Below are 16,805 nucleotides of genomic sequence, written 5' to 3'. Positions count from 1 at the left end.
GGAATGGCTAGCGCGATGCGGGCACTGACTAAAGTATCCAATCTCTGTAGAGCTCGGTGTGAGGTGTCAGGAAGACGAAACTAAGTAAACCAGAGTAAGGTGTAGATAGCCGCACGCAAGATCGCATCCCCATCGCATCTGCGTGTGCAGCGCGTCACTGGCAGGTAGAGAATACTGTGTGCCCCATCAGTGTGAATCACGGCGAGGACGAACATTCCGGTTGATTTGTCTGCTGAAATTCCAGAGCCGGAGATCATAAGAGCTGCAGCAAACACAAGAAAAGGGCCTTGCGAAAATACAGAGAGGTATTGCCTTGTGCGGGCCACTGCAAAGGCACCCACAAGATAAACTACAAAAAGGTTGTTCGAGCGCAATCACGATGAGTGAGTGCAGGGCTGTGGTCAGGGGCCAGAAGGGTTGTTGCCAGTGATATCCCGTCTCCAAACTACTGTAAAATGAGTTATCATGCAGTGAGTAATGGTGATTGGGACGGAAAGCTATCAGCACCAAAGAGCGCACTCGAGAATGATGTTCATTAGCTGAGGGAACAGAAGAGCAAAAGTTAATGTATGATCAAGCTTTCCAAGTAGAGAAACAATGCCTGCCTTCCCCCCCGACAAAGCATTGACTTCTATACGCTCACATCGCAAATGTATTGCTGCACAGACACCAACAACCAGAGTATTTATGATGTTCTCTAATATGGGTGTGGAGTTCCCTACGTTGAGTGGAACCAAGGTTCTACGCTCCTCTTTTTGCTTGCCACTTTATGCTGGCTCATGCTTGAGATCAGGAATTCGACTTTTCTAACTAATGTGCGACTTTCACTCGCAGCGAGCACGGGGCTGGAGATTATCGCCACGGGAGCTTCTACTTTGAATCGCCGAGACTGGAAAACCGTCGAATAATCGGCCAATCGCACAAGACCATCTCTCATGGCCTGTGTGTATGGCTTGGTTGTACATGTGTCATTATTTTAACTGGATACGGGGGCTAATTTCCGCAGGATCGAGCGCTGGGAGATTTCGAAACTGCGTGAGGGCTCATTTGTTTCTGCAGTATGTTGTCTCATGAAAAGCTGCTCCCCCTTGTGTAGTAGCCACCTGATCATCTAGAGCAATCAGAGCTCTCTCCGTTGTTCGTGGAATGAAGGTTTTATTCTCCATGCTGGTGGTTCTCTGAACACCTTGCCGGGGGCAGCTAACGCCAAAGCAAATTCGCGGCACCTGAGGGAAAGATAAAAAAAAGAGTAGAATGTATGCTTTTCATAGCCAGTACACTCTCTGATGCTCGAATTGAGGCCAAACTGTCCCCATCACAGCGACCTCGACGTGGCATTTCGTTTGGCTCGTTCCTGTCTTCCATGCGATAGCTATTTCCTTTCACGACAGGAACCAAAATGAATGGCACTGACGGACATGGAAGCCCTGAATTCGGTGCGGACGGCCATTCACGGTTAATTGGCGGCGACTTTGAGACCGAAACGCGACATGCGCACCAGAGTCAGAGCGAAAACATCAAGGGTCAGCAGCTCGACCTCGCAGGAGAGCTGCAAGGCCACCATGGTCACTCCATTCACCGTCAAATTCCCTCACGTACTTGTGCTTCTGAACGGTCGAAATCTTCCAACCATCTCCATCAGAGGACATCCTCAGAAGCATGCGATGCGTTTCCAAACGCGTACTCCAGAGATCAAATTTGTTGTCGATCCGGCGAGGCCAGTCCATTCAGAGGAACTGAAGGCTACGAAGAGCTGAACTGTGCTCAGCGGTTTTTTTGCCCGACGTTTTCGTGCGCTTTGCCGAACGAGGGCAGTAACAATTTAGGAATCGATCAAGCCACAGACCCACAGACAGAGTCGGGTGCGGAAACCCCGTCGACACCACCAGCAAACTACGAAAACAACAGCTGTCACGACAAGCATAGCTCTGCCAGCAGCCAGAAGCCCGGCTCGCGAGGCTCCTCCGCCACCCCAGTGTCGACACCCGCTTTGGGTTTCTCCAGCTCGGAGTCTGCAGAAAGAGATGCAGGAGCGTTTGCCGAGAGCAGTGACGAAGATGCGTTCTTTGGTGTCGTGGGCGGATCGGTCCCGGGGAAACATTACCGCTGCGTTGTACTCCGACGCGCGATTGAAACGATGCCCACGGACACCACACTGAGATCCGAGATAAACGACAGAGATGATGGCCGCAGTAGTGGAGCATCGATTTGCGAGGCGACTAGCACATCTAGGGACGCTGATCGTGACCTAGCAGAAACACTGACGAAACCATCCTTTCCATTCCAAGATCTGTGCGAAAAAAACGTTCGATTAGGTCTCTTTGAGGACCACCAGGAGCGTTATGTGGACGACGTGTGCCTAGATCAGAGCGGAAGAAGCCTGGAAATTTTTCCAAACAGTACGACTGATTACGATGACTGGGCGCTACACCATAGGGAGTTACCCAGACAATCTTTTTCCAACATAGTGGCAAACGCCCATCCACCGAACGAAAAGGTAAGTCAGGAAGTGCAAACGCGACTTCCCGAGAGGGGTTCCAACGCGTCCGTTCCGATTTCCAAGGCGACAGCAGATGTGAAGACGCACACTAAACGAGCGGACAGGTGCCAGAGGGGGGTTCAGTGTGGTCTGACCAAGAAACTCGCCTCATTTGCATATGAAGAGTTAGTCAATCAGCACCGTCAGGTGCAGTATCAATTGGAAACTACAGTGGCGACGGTTCGGGTGCTCAGTGAGCAACTACGAGATGCGCAGCGGCACAAACAGTCAGGTCTCCAACGGTTGGAGGAAAGTCTGTTATTTGCGGAAGAACTGCAAGGACTTTTGGAAAAGAGAACCAGTGCGCTTTCAACCGTCCGCGCTGATCTAGAGGAACAAAAGGAAACACTGCAACGCCGGACCGCAGAGCAGCAGACATTCGCACGTATCCAGCAGAGTGAAAAAGAAAACACTGACAGAGAACACCACCTCGTGGTAAGTGCACTTCAGGCGCAGTTGAAGCACACAGTAGCGCAGCTGGAGCAAGCGGAAGAAGAAAAACGACTGGAAGTTTCCAGAGAAGTTCGAAAAACGCTTGCCGCTAAGGAGCATGCGGAGAAACTGGACCAGCAGTATACCGCCGAGCTCCGCCACTTGCAGGCGCGTTACAAAGAAGGTGACGAAGCGATAAAACAGGCTCGAGAGGAAATTAACTTCCTTCGTGGGGAACTACGCGAAAGGGAATCCCAGCACGCTCGGGCCCTACATGACACCGAACTCCAGAAAGATGCCGAGCGCGTACACTTGGAGGCCACTCAGATGGCTACCACTTTATCTATTGAGAGAGAGCTCCTGCACAGAAGCTTGGAACTCGATCGGCTTCGTGCGAAACTGGTACGTTTCGAACAGCGACTCAACTCAGTACAAAAAGAGCATCTTCTAGAGGTTCAAGGTTTGAAGCAGAGCCACCAAGAAAAGCTTCAGCAAATGCTTCTGGAGCACAGGCGAGCTCTCGACAGTCAGGAGAGGTACGCACAGCAGCTACGAGAGATGGTTGCGATGGGGAAAGAAGATCTGGCTAGTGAAAAGGAGTTTCAGCGGCAGTTATGGACAGACAAGACTGCCCGTTTGCAAAGTGACCTAGAGCAAGCGAATGCTCGGGACAGACAGAGCGCGAAGACGATTGCTGCACTCAAGTTATCAGCTGAGTCGTACAAAAAGTTAGCTGGAGAGCTGCAGTCGGAATTGCAAGACAAGATTGCTAGAGGACATCACCGAGAGGCGGAGCTTGCCATTCTTCGTTGCGACAGGGAAGAACTTCTGCACACTCTTCAGACATCAGCCGCTGAGTACCGGGCTTTCCGAGAAGAGGCAACTATGATGAAAATGAAGCTGTTAAGTGCCATCGACGACAAAGAAGAAACACTCAGACAGGCAGAAGCGCGTCTTGTTGATGAGTTAACAGTCCTTCAGGCGGACATGGCACAGCCTGCTGCGAACAGCGAGAGCTGCACACATGCCACGGCACAAGCTACTCGCGCAAGCAACAGGGGCCCGGTAAGCCGTCGGAAAAAGACGCGACTTCGTAGAAGGACGTGGAGGCTTTGCCACCACTATATAATGTGCACCTGAGACATGACCGTTCGCTGAAACTTGCTAGCGAAGGAGTCGACAGATATACAGGTCACCTGTTTACCATTACAAACTGGAGTCACTCGAGAAACTCCAGCAGGTTGGGTCAAAACGTAAGCATGCCCCATGCTTTCCTGCTTTTTTATCTCTGACCCTTAGGCCCAGGAATGTGAACAAGTATTATGCGCCTTCACGACTGGGCAGTCTCTCTCCGCCTCACCACTGTCGCGGAGACGTATTGGCCCTGCAGGTTTCCCAGAGGAAATTACAGGCAATCGCAGCAAGAACGCACAGATTCTGGGAACTTCACAAAGATGGTCTCAAAAAGACGTCAACGATCCACACGGTAGTGAAACTCTTGCAGGTAGTTTTTCACCAGTACGACCCGAAAGAGACTCGCTGAGTCACCGAAGCACAGAAAGCTGTGCGCCGTTGGTACGCACACGAAGGACAGACGACAACTATCTTGCAGATCCGTTTTACAAGATAGGAAACTTTGACACAAAACAATTTTTTGAAGGGCTGCCCATCACTGTGTGAGGCGAGAAAGTCTGACGCCCTTCTCAGTCCCGAGAGATCAAACCAGGCAACTGTGCCACGAGTGCCGCTACAGTTTGGCCCTCTGCATCGCTTTCAAATGATATTATTTGCAAACCCACGAACCAGGAGGGTGCTGAGCAAGTCGCGAGCTCGGCCGAACAGCGAAATCGTAGATATTTCGACAGCGACAGCCGACCTTCGTATCGTCAGAGTGTTGCAATTCGTTGCGTTGCCGGAACACGTGACTGCACTGCGGTCCTGCCGTGTACTTCAAATGATATTCGCAGGAAACGTCCCACCAAATTATGTGCGTCTAAGGTGGGGGATGCGCTGGAAATTAAGGCACGGTAGAGATCTAGACTGGCGCCGTCGGACTTCCATCCACACACGTACCCGGAACGGCATGAGGCGGCCACATGAGCATTTTCACAAGACACGAGCACCTCCCCTTGAGTCCGCCGTAACTCTGAGCACAATTGGAGAGCTTAGTCCAAGTGTTTTTGATGCATTTCTTCAGAAGGCACGGACAGACGAGACACAGCAGAACGGGTCCACTCCGGCCCACTGCTGCGCTGCCTGTGCATGCTTAGCGAAGTCTGAAAGTGCGCAGCCGTAGGAATTGTTGCACAAGTGAAAGAGGGCGAATGTTGCTGAGATACTGGGCGAACAGATAAACAGATTTTGTCAGGCGCTGTATGCGGCTGACGGGCTACACCACATTCCACCTGCGATCTGTGCTCCGAGACGGCGTCAGGATAAGAATCTTCGTCGAGCTCTTCCATGGTTGAGGCTGCTCACAAACGGCCGGCGCAGATACAATGGGAGTCAACCGCCACATACCGTTTCACAAAAAAAAGTTTCTTGAATATCCAACACGCTTCGGGCCAGGAAGAGGGAAGATTGGAGACAAGTAGGCACCCCCCCACGCACACATAAACACGGGACTTTTGAGAACTGCCTTGTGCCTAAAGAGGTGGAAAGCCTACATCCACCTTGCCACTGTACCTGTTGCAGCGGACGACATTCGTGGATCGCTTCCTTTGCTGGAGTTCTCGAATTGAGAAGGTGCACTGGCGGTTGGGTCCCGCTTGAGAACCTGCACCGCGAAATAAAGTACCACAGAAAGTTGCTTCCTCTGTGGCCGTAACGACTTGAGCGAGGCACCTCACAGAGTGTTTTCTTCTGTCCAGAGATGCCACTGGGGAAGGGCCGACAACATAGAAGACAAACGGTCATGTCTTGGATCAAACTTTCGTGGCTGAACAGCATTTCCCTGTATGCACAAGATATTTTTTCAGAAAGCGGGACTGGCGTACCCTATCAGTCGCCTTCACTGGCGTGCTGTTCAAGTGCATGAAGTCATAGTAGGCAACTTGGTCCTCTGCGTGGACGGCGAGCTCAAGGTTATCGATGAGGACAACCTGTGGCTCACAAATTGGTGCGCAGACCTGGTTCGCTGCTCCACAAGAAGCGGCGTGGATCCGGTCTTGATGCATGCCCAGCCCACAGCAGTAGGAAAACATTTTGGTCACTGAGTCGGCACCAGAAGCGGGTCGTCTCGCCTGCGTCTTCAACAGCCTGCAGCTCGCACGAAGGGATCCTTACGGTGGGGGTTTGACGGCAGACTCGCGGGTTTGTAGTCGTGAGGTTCTGGCGTTGTGTTGAATTAAGACGACACTACATATCTTATACCTAAATGTGAGTGACTGCAACGCCGCATCTGGGCTCCGGAAGACGCCATATGTGCTGGGAACAACCGCAGTTGTTGGCGAAGACTCTCTTTCACCCGCAAGACACGAGTCACCGCTCGCCATATGCACATACCACTCGTTACGGGAGGCGGGGAAAACAGGCCACCCTTTGTCACAACATTTTCTTCAGCGCACCAGGTGAGCCGTCGTTGTTGACGAATGATGCCAAGCGGTTCGAATCGAAGGGCCGGTGAGCTACCACGCAATTCGAAAAAACAGATTTCAGTGTTTTCTACCGAACTAGCTGTCGCCGAAGGTGGCAGACATGTCTTGTACCCGCTTCTGCGAAGTCACAATGTGAAAATTCACACGGTGAATCTACCGTGTCGATTCTGAGGCCCGGGAACACACACTGCAAGCTTCCTTTTGAGGCCCGAAGGCAAATGCTACAGAGGATATCTGACCTCAAGAGAGGCTGATGGAGGCGCTCTCCAAACTAGCCCGCTGCATGCGCGACCCCGTTGGCCGCTTGGCATCAGAACCGTGCTGCCGTTGAGTCCGCGGTCTGCCAAGCGCCGATACTGGAAATACGCCGCGGATTCTCTGGAATTTTCCGCAGCTTCTTCTGTCGACAGCGTGCTGGATCAGCCTGTGCTTAATGTTGAACATTGTTGCCCACTTGAAGGCACTTCATTCTTCGCACGATGCAGACACCATCTTCTTAAAGGTGACGTCGTCGGTGAGAAACCGCTGCTGAGGAATGGCAGCTGCCTTGTCTGCGCTAACTCTCGAAAGAATTGACAGTCTGAGCACGCCAAAACGCTTTTCGCGTATCTTTGTCCTTGTCCTGTCACATACTCATACGTCGACTTTTTCGCCTCCACAGGGAGTTTTTTCAAAATTCGCTGCGACGCAGTGTGAACCCTCACCACAAGACGGTCGACTAGCGACTGGCGGTGATTTCCCGTCGGTCACCATGTTGGTGAGGCGGATGTGTGGCCTATGATCAAGAGACATCCATTGCTCAAATGTGAAGCGTGCTTTGCAACATTATCGGGTGACTTCGACTAGTAAGGGTTGCTTCAACCTCCATTTTCACCAGGTCCGACTTGTCGCCGTTGGCCTGTCCGTGACCATCCTGGCATAACAGTGCGTCGAATCGAGAAGGCAGAACGCGGTCTCCCTGAGAGGCTTCTGCGGGCGCTCGACGCACAAACTACGGTCTGTGTAGCTTGAAACTTTTGCTGCGTCTCTCTCTCATCCAAGATGCGCGTCCTTTTCTGGGTCCTTCTTGCTGCCTCGATTTCTCTGGCTCGGGGTGAACCTACCAAGGCAGGCGACGGCTCGGGAGCAAAGGGCAAGGTCAGCTCGGAGGAAAAGGGCAAGGCCAGCTCGGAGGAAAAGGGCAAGGCCAGCTCAGATCGCTCCGCATTCAACTACATGTATGAATACAAAAAGGCTAGCGCAGCGTTCGTTGACATGTGGAGGATCTACAATAGACTTGATCTTGCCGTGCGCCACCTTCTGCGGGACTACAACGTGGCTGTAAAACAACAGAGATACAGGGAACTAGTACAGCAACTGGTTAACCGCCAGCAGCAATTGGAAGCTATGGTGGAGCAGCACAGAATGGGCGAACTCAGCCGGCACGTTCTCCGGGCAGAGTTGACCAGTCTGAAGGAGATGAAGCAGCAGCTAGCCTTCGAATATCATCAGCTGGAGCGCCTCCCGAGCGAGCAGCACCCCGAGAAGCTGCTGGAACTCATTGAATTAAACGAAGCGCCTGCAGACCTTGCGAGCGCGCTGCGGTCAGAAAATTCCCACCTTCTGCGGAAGTCCCTGAAGGAATGCTCCAAGCTCCTTGAGAAACTCGCGAAGAGGCAGGAAGAAGTCACATTACACCTGAAATCCTTGGAATATCAGGCGAATTCCCCTATTCACGAGATGTTCGTCGCTCAATCTGCTGCTATGGGGAACTTCTTCGACCCTGATGCGCCACTGAGCATTCACATGTCAGTTGGGAAGAGGATGTAAATGGGTGCGCTCTCGCTGATGCGGGGCCTCTATTTGGCTGACTACGCGAAGAGGCACGACCGGCGATCTCGGTGCCTCAGCGTGGTGACGTACTCGGACGGGTATGAGCTTTCCCCTTTCAGAGATGCTCCCGCCGGGAAAATTCAGTCTGCTGTTGGTCACATATCTTCGTGTGAGTCTAACTTCGAATCGTTTTATCTTTCCAGTGTGCGTTGGCTTCCTAGCAAATCAATGAGAACCCTTCGCAAACTCGCCTCCATAAAATAAAATTTCTTATGAGGAAAACCGATATGGGAGGTTTCTTGCTCTGTGCCCCCACGGTCTCTGCATGAAGTCGCAGCCCACACTTCCAAATATTTTTGACCATGAAGTGCGTAGGGGTTGATGAAGGCTGCCGCCGAAGAGGTTCCGTGGACTGGTGCACGACAAGCGAGCCTATATCATGTGCCGCTCAATCGCTGATTCCTTACACAGAAGCGACTAGGTCAGATCCACTGGATGCTTCTACCGTCCCTCGACCGTTATTCGTAACCGAAATAGTTTAGGCAATGCTCCGGATCCCGCTTTGTCCAAGCAAAATCAGTTAAAGTTTTCAAGTTTTTTCGGACACAACGTGAAAGATGCTGCAACGCAGCCTGCATTCGAAGAAATCAGTGTTTACGCCAGTCTACTGCATTAGACTTGTAGCCGCGGAAATATTCAATAGTCACACAGACACACCTCAGTCTGCCGAGGACTTGTATCCGGTCTCTGTAGAATCTACACATGGCGTTGTTCAAGGATCCCTTTCTTTCCGAGGCTCTCTGGATACCACGCCTTGTTCACAAGGTTCATTCTCATGGTTGTATAGCGTTCTTCTGAAATCGCTGCCATGCTCTTCGTCTGCCCACGAGTCACCATCGACAACATGCATTTTGTGGGTCTTGAGTTGAGCTTCCTCTCTTAGAAGCAGAGCCGACGCTTGCTCAGCGCGAAGGATCACGATATTGGCAGCGTTCTTGATGTAAGAGCAGCCTTCACTCAACTCCTGTTCATCCATTAACAATGTAACAACATCATGCTAGCAGTAATAATTTCTTGTCAGAGAAGGCCTTATGGTACTTCTTTTGGGTGATTTTAGATTCAGCGAAAATACCTGCTACAGAGTAGGTGTGCCTTCCGGAGCGCGACCTCCAACAGATATACCCACTGGACAATCTTACCTTCTTTTGAAAATCTAGAAGTTTCCTTGCAGCTGATGCGAGACCCCCTATCGCCGCTGAGCCACCAGCCTTCGCCGCAGGGTTTTCCGCAAATCTCCATCTTCTTTCCGGTAGAGACTGCAACAGCATGCCTCCCAGAAGCGTCAGCATGGCGCTGACCAGGCTGTAGTAAAATCCCCTGAAGTCGAAACCGGGCATTAGGCTAACAGTTGTTGAGGGAGGCAGACATTCCCTAGACGGCAAAAACGGCTTCTGTGTAGCGGGTTCTTTGGTGCCCTTGTGCTCGACGAAACAATGCTGCGACTCCAGACCTTCCCACGTATTCAGGAGTGGCCTCAAGTATTCATACATGTCGAGAAGAGACTGGCAAGCGGCTATGCCTAAACCAACAAGCGCGTGCGTTTGCGGGTCTGCTGTGACATTAATTTCATCAGTTGTGGCTGCGCGAGGGCTGTGAGGTTCCTTCTCAGACGCGTTTTGAAGGCTCTCTTTCTTGCAAGGAGTTCGCTCGTTGAGTTCCTCAGCAAACATGGACTGCAACAGTCCCATAAACAACGGGGTGAGCAGCAAGAACTCGACCGTTGGCTGTGCGTCAGCAGGGTGTTGCTCTTTAACGCCCACAGCTTTAGATTCCGCTGAGTAAAGGAAATCACACAAAAACCCTCAGTTCATGCTCCTTACCGAGTGAACATGACACGATACGAGGGATCGGACTTTCGCCCTCTGAAGACAGAAAGATATGCCATTCTGTGACATCAAAGCCACTGCCGGAAGCTGTCTGCAGCAGCATCACAGTTGTCATTGCATGCGAAGCCTCTCTGCCACAGAACATTCCTTTCACTCCTGACCTGATGTGCCTTGGCTCCCCTGGCTAGGCGTATTGGACACAGTGTCCGCAGACTCAGCAAAGAACTTCGCCGAAGCGGGGTAGGGATCTCTCTCCGCGATTCTTCTAGATAAATGTTGAAGTACCGGCCGAAAAACGAGATTGATCTTCTTAGCAAGTGGAGTCCGTGCCTTTTGTGGCAGTCTCAGTAGTAAATGTAGGAGAACAGAGAGTAGAGAGCTCGCTCCAGGAAGGGTCAAGGAAGAAGCAGACTCAAGAAAGCCCGCGTCACTGACTGGAAAGCATTCCAGGGCAGCATCCTGCTCAGGAGCACATAATATATGGTGACAAATCTGTCACTCCCCTGTTTGTATCAGAATTGGGGCTACCCGCTACTAATACAGTCAGTAGTAAGATAGCATGCTGACGTGGACACTCCCGATAGTCAACTATACAGCTGTAGGCTTTTGGTCTGGGAGGATGCACGGACCAATGACAGAACGGTTGGCTAAGTTAGGGTGGGACGACGCACTATTGAGAGCCCGCAGACAAACGCCACCCGGTGCTCCAACAAACGAGTGGAGCTGGAGAATTCTCAATGTTTCAAGAGTGTAATAGTATTAATGAGCTGCCGAAGACACCCCGATTAGAAATCAAAGATATCCTTCTGCATTGCTTCTAATGACCCACACAGGCCCCGACACAGCGTCCCAACACACACTGGTTTGTCCAGTGTGGGAGCTCTGAAACCAGTCTCTCCGACGAAAGACAAGTTGTGTATATCGATTCCAAGTGTAAGCCTGGTATTGGAATTTGCCTCGTCTTCGAAGACAGCAGGATTTGCAGTGAGATTTAAACCTGCATAAAACGGTAGCGCGCCCTCGTCTTTCCTGATTCGTTACTCTGGTTCTCTGACTCCTTGCCAGGCAGACTTACTAGCAACGAGCATTTATCGTACGCCAAAATACTTTCTCCACCGTGCACCTCTTCGTATGGCCAAGAGCATAGCAGGAGCGTCCACGAGGCAAACTGAAGTGCCTGGTCGAGGTAGCTGCAGGAAAATAAGGGGATCGAAGACTTTACAGTGCAGTATCTGTCGTCAACACATGCCTGCTTACGATCTGGATTTCTTTCGACATGGCAATGGGCAAGCGTCTGGTCGAGTGCCCAAATAACTCGCTCTACGCTTTCCTAAAACGTGCTGAGTGACGCACCCTACCAAGACACACTTAACCATTCGGCTCAGCCTTACCATTGGTCTTGTGTGCTGGTGGGATCCTCGGTCTTCTGTTCAGAGACGCTACCTACAGAAAATCGAAAGAAGCACCACGAAATCTACGCAAAACCTTATCGACAAACACCACATGAGACTGTGGGAGCGCGACTTTCATAATGCCACAGAGGTCACATCTCCGGTGTGTGCTCTCTGACGCGCCTCTCCGTCTTACTCGTTCGTCGTCTCAGTTCAGCTGCTGTTCGGAAGATTTGTCGAAGGAGGCCCGGGCCACCACCTCGGACAAGCGAGACACAAATTTGCTTTTTGTCTTTGGCCGCTTGCACTACTCCGATTTCATCTCTGTTACGGCTGATTTTTAGCAGTCGTCGCTGGAGTTCACAAGGTGAGCAAGGACACCTGTACCAGCAGTCAAACCCCACGGGGAACGGATGGCCGAATATACTCGTGAACACAGCTCCTTCGTGGTATTTCATGTGCAGAGACTGAAGCATTGTCATCAAAGGCGGTCACGCATAAAGGATACTCACATAATGATCCTTCAACTGACTGCCCTCGGGGTGAGATGGAATCGCCGTTTACATTTCGGGCGACCGGCTAGGACTAAGAAACCCCCCATCGGCACTGCAGTCCCTTTTCTGCGGAACATACTTCACCTTGCTCGGGACTATTGAAACTAAAAGAAGTGTTATTCAGCAGGTGCAGAGCGGATGCCTCTTGCACGACAGTTCTTTGCAGACAGGAACGGCAAGTTGTTTGATAAGTGACACTAATCGTGAAGAGCCAATTCTGAAAGTTCACATTTCATACCTAGGTTCGCAAGTCCTGGCAGCATGATCAAACCAGTGAGTGCTGGCTAGTCGTCGGTCCATTTTTTTCTGTTCGGCCGTGTGCATGGAACTGATTTGTCTCAGTTATGACGGAAACAGCGGTTGTACCAGATTTACGAGCTGGATTTGCAATATCTCATTTTATTCACAGCAGTAAAACACGCAAACGTCACCACTTTGGAGGAAGATACCGGCGCCTTGCTCACCTTGTTTCTCGTATGAGATTCGAAGCCCCTACCCAGAGCAGAGATGCCGGTATCAGCGCAGAGACTAGAGGGGGGCCGAGACCAAAGAGTGCCACTGAGGCAAGAGTCTTTGAGGAAAGAAACAGACAGTGCAAAGCGTATCGGACAGATACAATAGGCGAAGCGAGCGCAGGAAGGCAGCGATGAGTCTAACTGGAAATAAGCTGATTCTTGCGAGGGTGCTCCTCGGGTATCTGCTCTGGATGGAAACGGATCTCACAACTCGAATTCGCTTCATGCAAAAAGGGACCACTCCCAAGCAACATCCACATGTCTTGTTGGTGTCACCGCGTGTAAGTTTACAAAAGACACAGCGAAAAAACAAAGACAAAATGAAGATGTGGTAGTGTCTAGTTCTGCGGTGCCGCTTGCCTGGGCAATGTGTGTAAGTCCTTTTGGAGATGTCCAGAGGCCTTCTAGGCGTTGTAGACCTTCAGTTAAGATCTGACAATGATCACGGTCGAAGACTGCTGCCATGCGACTGACCTGAGAGGAAAGGAAGCGGAGAGGGCTCCCCTATGCGTAAGAATTCGCGGGCGTGTCTCGAGAAAACAGACACGCCTAAAACTGCAAGCTGCTCACATTATGTCATGGACTGATTTAACGTAATTGACGAAGTGCGTGTGGTCGCCCGTATTTCGCGTTGACCTTTGCGCCATGTAGAAGCGTGAACGTCGAGGAGGGTGCCACTGGCAACGCTTTTCCTCCAAAAACTACTTTCGGCGTTAACTATCAAGAGCGTTGATACGCTGCCCTGGAATCGCTTCTCATGCCAGACACAGACACATCCACAGTGTTTGAAAGACGAGTTCTACATTTCACTGGCTGCTTGCCCTACAAATAACGATATGCAACAATGGACGTACCACGCGATGTGGCGGGTAGGCGAAAAGGGTTCTGTATATGAGTTTCGCAGCCGCTACCCGTGTCTGCTCTGGCTGGCAGGAGGCCTGGATTTCCCAGGCGGATTTTGAAACGCCGGAAGTTTCTGAACTACTGGTGTTGTGGACTTCCGCATCATACGATAGGGCAGGAGTCCCCGCCAAATCTGGTGGTGTCCTCAGGAGGTCCAAAAGCGCGGAAAGAAACCGTTGAAGAAGTGTCAACTCATGATGTTGCCAGTGAATGTCCACGTAGAAGTGGTGACGCTCGGAGAGGAAGTAAACCAGGAGTGGCAGCGTGCCAATGTCATCGTCGTACGGATCGACCTCAGTAAGCAGCATTGTCTGATACTCCTAAGAGACACCAATTGCAGAGAAACTAACAAAACAGAGAGGGCTTGAAAGCCCGGGGGGTTCTCTACAAACTCTCAACGGTTTCTGCGTACCGACGTTTGCCTGTTATAATGGCGCCAGCTGGACCGGGTTCATCAAGCAAAATGTTGCTGCTCGTGGTAAAGAATATGATCCTACGTCACGCGATTCAGACGAATTTTGAAACATCTCTCCGTACCAGTCGTTTCTTCCCCACCAGGGTCAGAGGGATCGTAGAAAGGAGGAGCTGTTCAACCTTACCGCCAGAATTGGCATGATGTCGCCGATCTCGCTATTGCCGCTCGCATGTTGCAGGATATCGCAGAATACTGCGTGGACGCCGCCCACAAAAAACACCTCTGCAACGTCTCTCTCTTTTCTGGCCTCGAATTCGGACAAAGGTATTTCTCGTTGCCCCCCGGTCCCTGCACCCTTTGCTCTCTCGCGGTCATGTTTCTCTTTCTCATGTATTGCTTCTGCTCGTGCTTTCGACCTTTCTGCCGCGAACAAATCAAGAAGCATCGCCACACATGTATTCATCACCTCCGCCCAGGCCCCTTCTCTTCGTTTTTTCTCCAGTAATGAGAGGATGAAGGTCACCTCTTTCGACAGTTCCGACCGCTTTGGCGGCTTTGCGTACACACCCGGCATTCTGACTGCAGCCCAACAAGAAGGCGAGAACGACAGACTAAAGGAGACAAGATAAAACGGAGGGAAATTGAGAACTCGAAATATGTCGATGATGCGCCTTCTTCAAAAGCGATGTTTTTCCACTTGACGGAACATCCAGAGATATGGAAAGGAGAACGATCTCTCTAGATCATGGTCGCGACAGATATACGATGTAGATTTTCAGCGACCCTCCGCTTTGTCAGAAATAATTCCATCTTTCTTATAAGCCAAAGGCCCTTACTCAAGGAGATACCAAAAGCACCAATTGCATCTGAGAAACATCACCGAACACAAGCAAGTAGCTCTTTAGATCGTCTCGTTCAAAATACTGCAACGAATGCTTGGATGGGGAAACACCAAGATCTGATCTCCGCTCGTAGATCCTGTTCTTTCGCGAAAAGCAGCCGACACTTTGACACCTCTGTTTCGGTGTCATATAAGCGTTTGTGGACATTCAGAGGGTCACGCTGAGACAGCACACGACAGACAGGCCGCCCCTCTGTGTCTCCGAGGAGTTCGCGCCCCGGCAAAAAGCAGTTACCGGGGAGTGCGAAGTTCCAGTCCACGTTCAGCGATCTGACCACGGAGAAAACTGCAGGTCTTATATACATAACACCAAATTCTATGGATACCGCAGTTTCTGATGATTGATTGAAAAATACGCACCTCGCCAACAGCCACTGATTGCTATACGAGACATCGACTCAAAAACCTGACCCACGAACCCGTCCGAAGCAGCAAGCGATGGCTGTTATTTTTTCCATCACGGTAGCTCAGCCCTTTTCAGATTTTCTGGTTTGGTCGGATAAACTCTACCCATGGTCACGATAGCAACAAATTGTGACGCTTCTGGAGACAGAGATCCACTTTGGTCGGAATACCGGCGCTCCCACAAAACGCCTTGTTGGTAGGTGCGTCCATCTACGTTGCACAAGTGTCTCTCGTGGCTCTGAGTGTTTTTGGCAAGCAACGCTTGCTTGCTTTGCACTGGCAAAAAAAGAATCCGACAGCGTCAACTGCACTTTCCTTCTGCATAGTTCTTACGATTCCACAGCTGTTCTCTCGTATCAGAACTAGAGTTTTCAGATGGATACCTCAAGAGCGACGGAAACGGATTGCTATGGAACACCTTTCCCATCTCACTTACACCTTCTCGAAACCAGACTCTCCTGATATCTTCTAGGCAACTTCCCACTCCAAGCACCACCGCAACAGAGCTTAGACGTGCCTTTCAGGTCGCCTTTTGGTCTGCACTTTTTCGAAGCTCCCTTTACGTTCTTGAACGAAGTCACACGCTTAGCCGTCTTAGCCGCCCCGGCAAAAGCCAACGCTCAACGGACTGACTCTCGACAACTGAAAATCTATGTAGATGGGCTGGACACCACCGCGCCTCGCTTAGGCCGGCCAAAGCCTTTTTCCTCCACGTACTGTGAAAGCCAGACAGTGGCACTGCTGGACGCGACTGCAGCCAGCCCTGGTCGACGAGGCGGTTGCGGCAGTGAGCAAGGAGGAGAAACTTTGTTTGTCTCAAAAGAGTTGGCTTTTCCAGTCGGCAGCGATGCACACAGTTATTCAGGCATCTTTGTGACGCTTCTTCTGTGCCGGTATTATGCGTCCTCTTCCACCGCAAACGGAGGTGGTACACCTCTTTGTTCCTGGTACGTCCTAATTCCTGTTTACGAGCTCGCTGCGCAAAGTGACTCCCAAACTCCCCATTCAGCTTATATTTCAATTCGCGAACGGCACGTTTTTTTTTGCTCCAGATCAGGCTCGCGACATATCAGACTTGGTGCACAGAACTTCACGCCGCTCCTTCACTCTTTCTACGAGACCACCCGAAGTGCACGTCTCGAAAAATGAACAATATTCTGCGAAGAAACGTACAAAGCGGCGGTTTTCCGACACGGTCTAAAAGAATGTGTTGACTCGTCAAAACCCAGGCAGGTCAAGCAAGTTTCCCCTGCCCCTGTCGTGTCTCGTAGTTCCTACCCTTGTTTTCCATGCAAGTTTGCAGAGGTGAACCTCGAGAAGGCACTGTCACCTCCGTGTTCTAGATCTAGGTGGGGTTTTTCGCTTCGTAGAGTTTTTCTGCTTCGTTGTACTTTGTTCGTTGTCCTGCTGCTCTACGCCACTTCTTCGTTGCGACAGCGCCGCCCGTGTGCCACAG

The 16,805-nt window shown here is 51.1% G+C and overlaps 4 protein-coding genes across 4 annotated transcripts; 2 read left to right on the top strand and 2 right to left on the bottom strand.

Moving 5' to 3' along the window:
* Positions 1 to 114: 114 nt before the first annotated feature.
* Positions 115 to 5,118, top strand: TGME49_237195 (hypothetical protein). The gene is made up of 2 exons (XM_018780487.1): positions 115 to 4,036; positions 4,939 to 5,118. Exons 1-2 carry the CDS (start codon positions 1,400 to 1,402, stop codon positions 4,966 to 4,968), a joined length of 2,667 nt encoding a protein of 888 aa, XP_018635768.1. The 5' UTR covers positions 115 to 1,399; the 3' UTR covers positions 4,969 to 5,118.
* TGME49_237190 (hypothetical protein) lies at positions 4,278 to 6,784 on the bottom strand. Its single transcript, XM_002369030.2, has 4 exons — positions 5,968 to 6,784; positions 5,657 to 5,747; positions 5,045 to 5,441; positions 4,278 to 4,355 (listed from the first exon to the last, which is right to left on the bottom strand). Exons 1-3 carry the CDS (start codon positions 6,172 to 6,174, stop codon positions 5,137 to 5,139), a joined length of 603 nt encoding a protein of 200 aa, XP_002369071.2. The 5' UTR covers positions 6,175 to 6,784; the 3' UTR covers positions 4,278 to 4,355; positions 5,045 to 5,136.
* A 163-nt stretch (positions 6,785 to 6,947) lies between these two features.
* TGME49_237180 (hypothetical protein) lies at positions 6,948 to 8,837 on the top strand. Its single transcript, XM_002369029.2, has one exon. The coding sequence runs from the start codon at positions 7,609 to 7,611 to the stop codon at positions 8,374 to 8,376; it is 768 nt and encodes a 255-aa protein (XP_002369070.1). The 5' UTR covers positions 6,948 to 7,608; the 3' UTR covers positions 8,377 to 8,837.
* A 90-nt stretch (positions 8,838 to 8,927) lies between these two features.
* Positions 8,928 to 14,617, bottom strand: TGME49_237170 (hypothetical protein; the record flags this gene model as incomplete). The annotated part of the gene is made up of 9 exons (XM_018780486.1): positions 8,928 to 9,403; positions 9,579 to 10,213; positions 10,427 to 10,724; positions 11,341 to 11,455; positions 11,657 to 11,708; positions 11,853 to 12,037; positions 12,675 to 12,781; positions 13,086 to 13,199; positions 14,228 to 14,617. The coding sequence occupies 9 exons, from the start codon at positions 14,615 to 14,617 to the stop codon at positions 9,152 to 9,154; spliced, it is 2,148 nt and encodes a 715-aa protein (XP_018635769.1). The 3' UTR covers positions 8,928 to 9,151.
* Positions 14,618 to 16,805: the final 2,188 nt, after the last annotated feature.

Source organism: Toxoplasma gondii, chromosome X, assembly GCF_000006565.2.
Source record: "Toxoplasma gondii ME49 chromosome X, whole genome shotgun sequence".
Classification (NCBI taxonomy): domain Eukaryota; phylum Apicomplexa; class Conoidasida; order Eucoccidiorida; family Sarcocystidae; genus Toxoplasma; species Toxoplasma gondii.
The sequence above is the reverse complement of the archived record's forward strand: the minus strand, read 5'-3'. Positions and strand labels throughout refer to the sequence as shown.

Bases quoted from the DNA above. Each gene is read 5' to 3' on its own strand.
- TGME49_237180 (XM_002369029.2), top strand. From the start codon at position 7,609: ATGCGCGTCCTTTTCTGGGTCCTTCTTGCTGCCTCGATTTCTCTGGCT.
- TGME49_237190 (XM_002369030.2), bottom strand. From the start codon at position 6,174: ATGTTTTCCTACTGCTGTGGGCTGGGCATGCATCAAGACCGGATCCAC. The intron at 5,748-5,967 runs GTACGCCAGTCC...TTCGCGGTGCAG, and splicing joins CAGTGAAGGCGACTGATAGG to GTTCTCAAGCGGGACCCAAC. The intron at 5,442-5,656 runs GTACAGTGGCAA...GTTTGTGAGCAG, and splicing joins AATGTCGTCCGCTGCAACAG to CCTCAACCATGGAAGAGCTC.
- TGME49_237195 (XM_018780487.1), top strand. From the start codon at position 1,400: ATGAATGGCACTGACGGACATGGAAGCCCTGAATTCGGTGCGGACGGC. The intron at 4,037-4,938 runs GTAAGCCGTCGG...TGATATTCGCAG, and splicing joins GCGCAAGCAACAGGGGCCCG to GAAACGTCCCACCAAATTAT.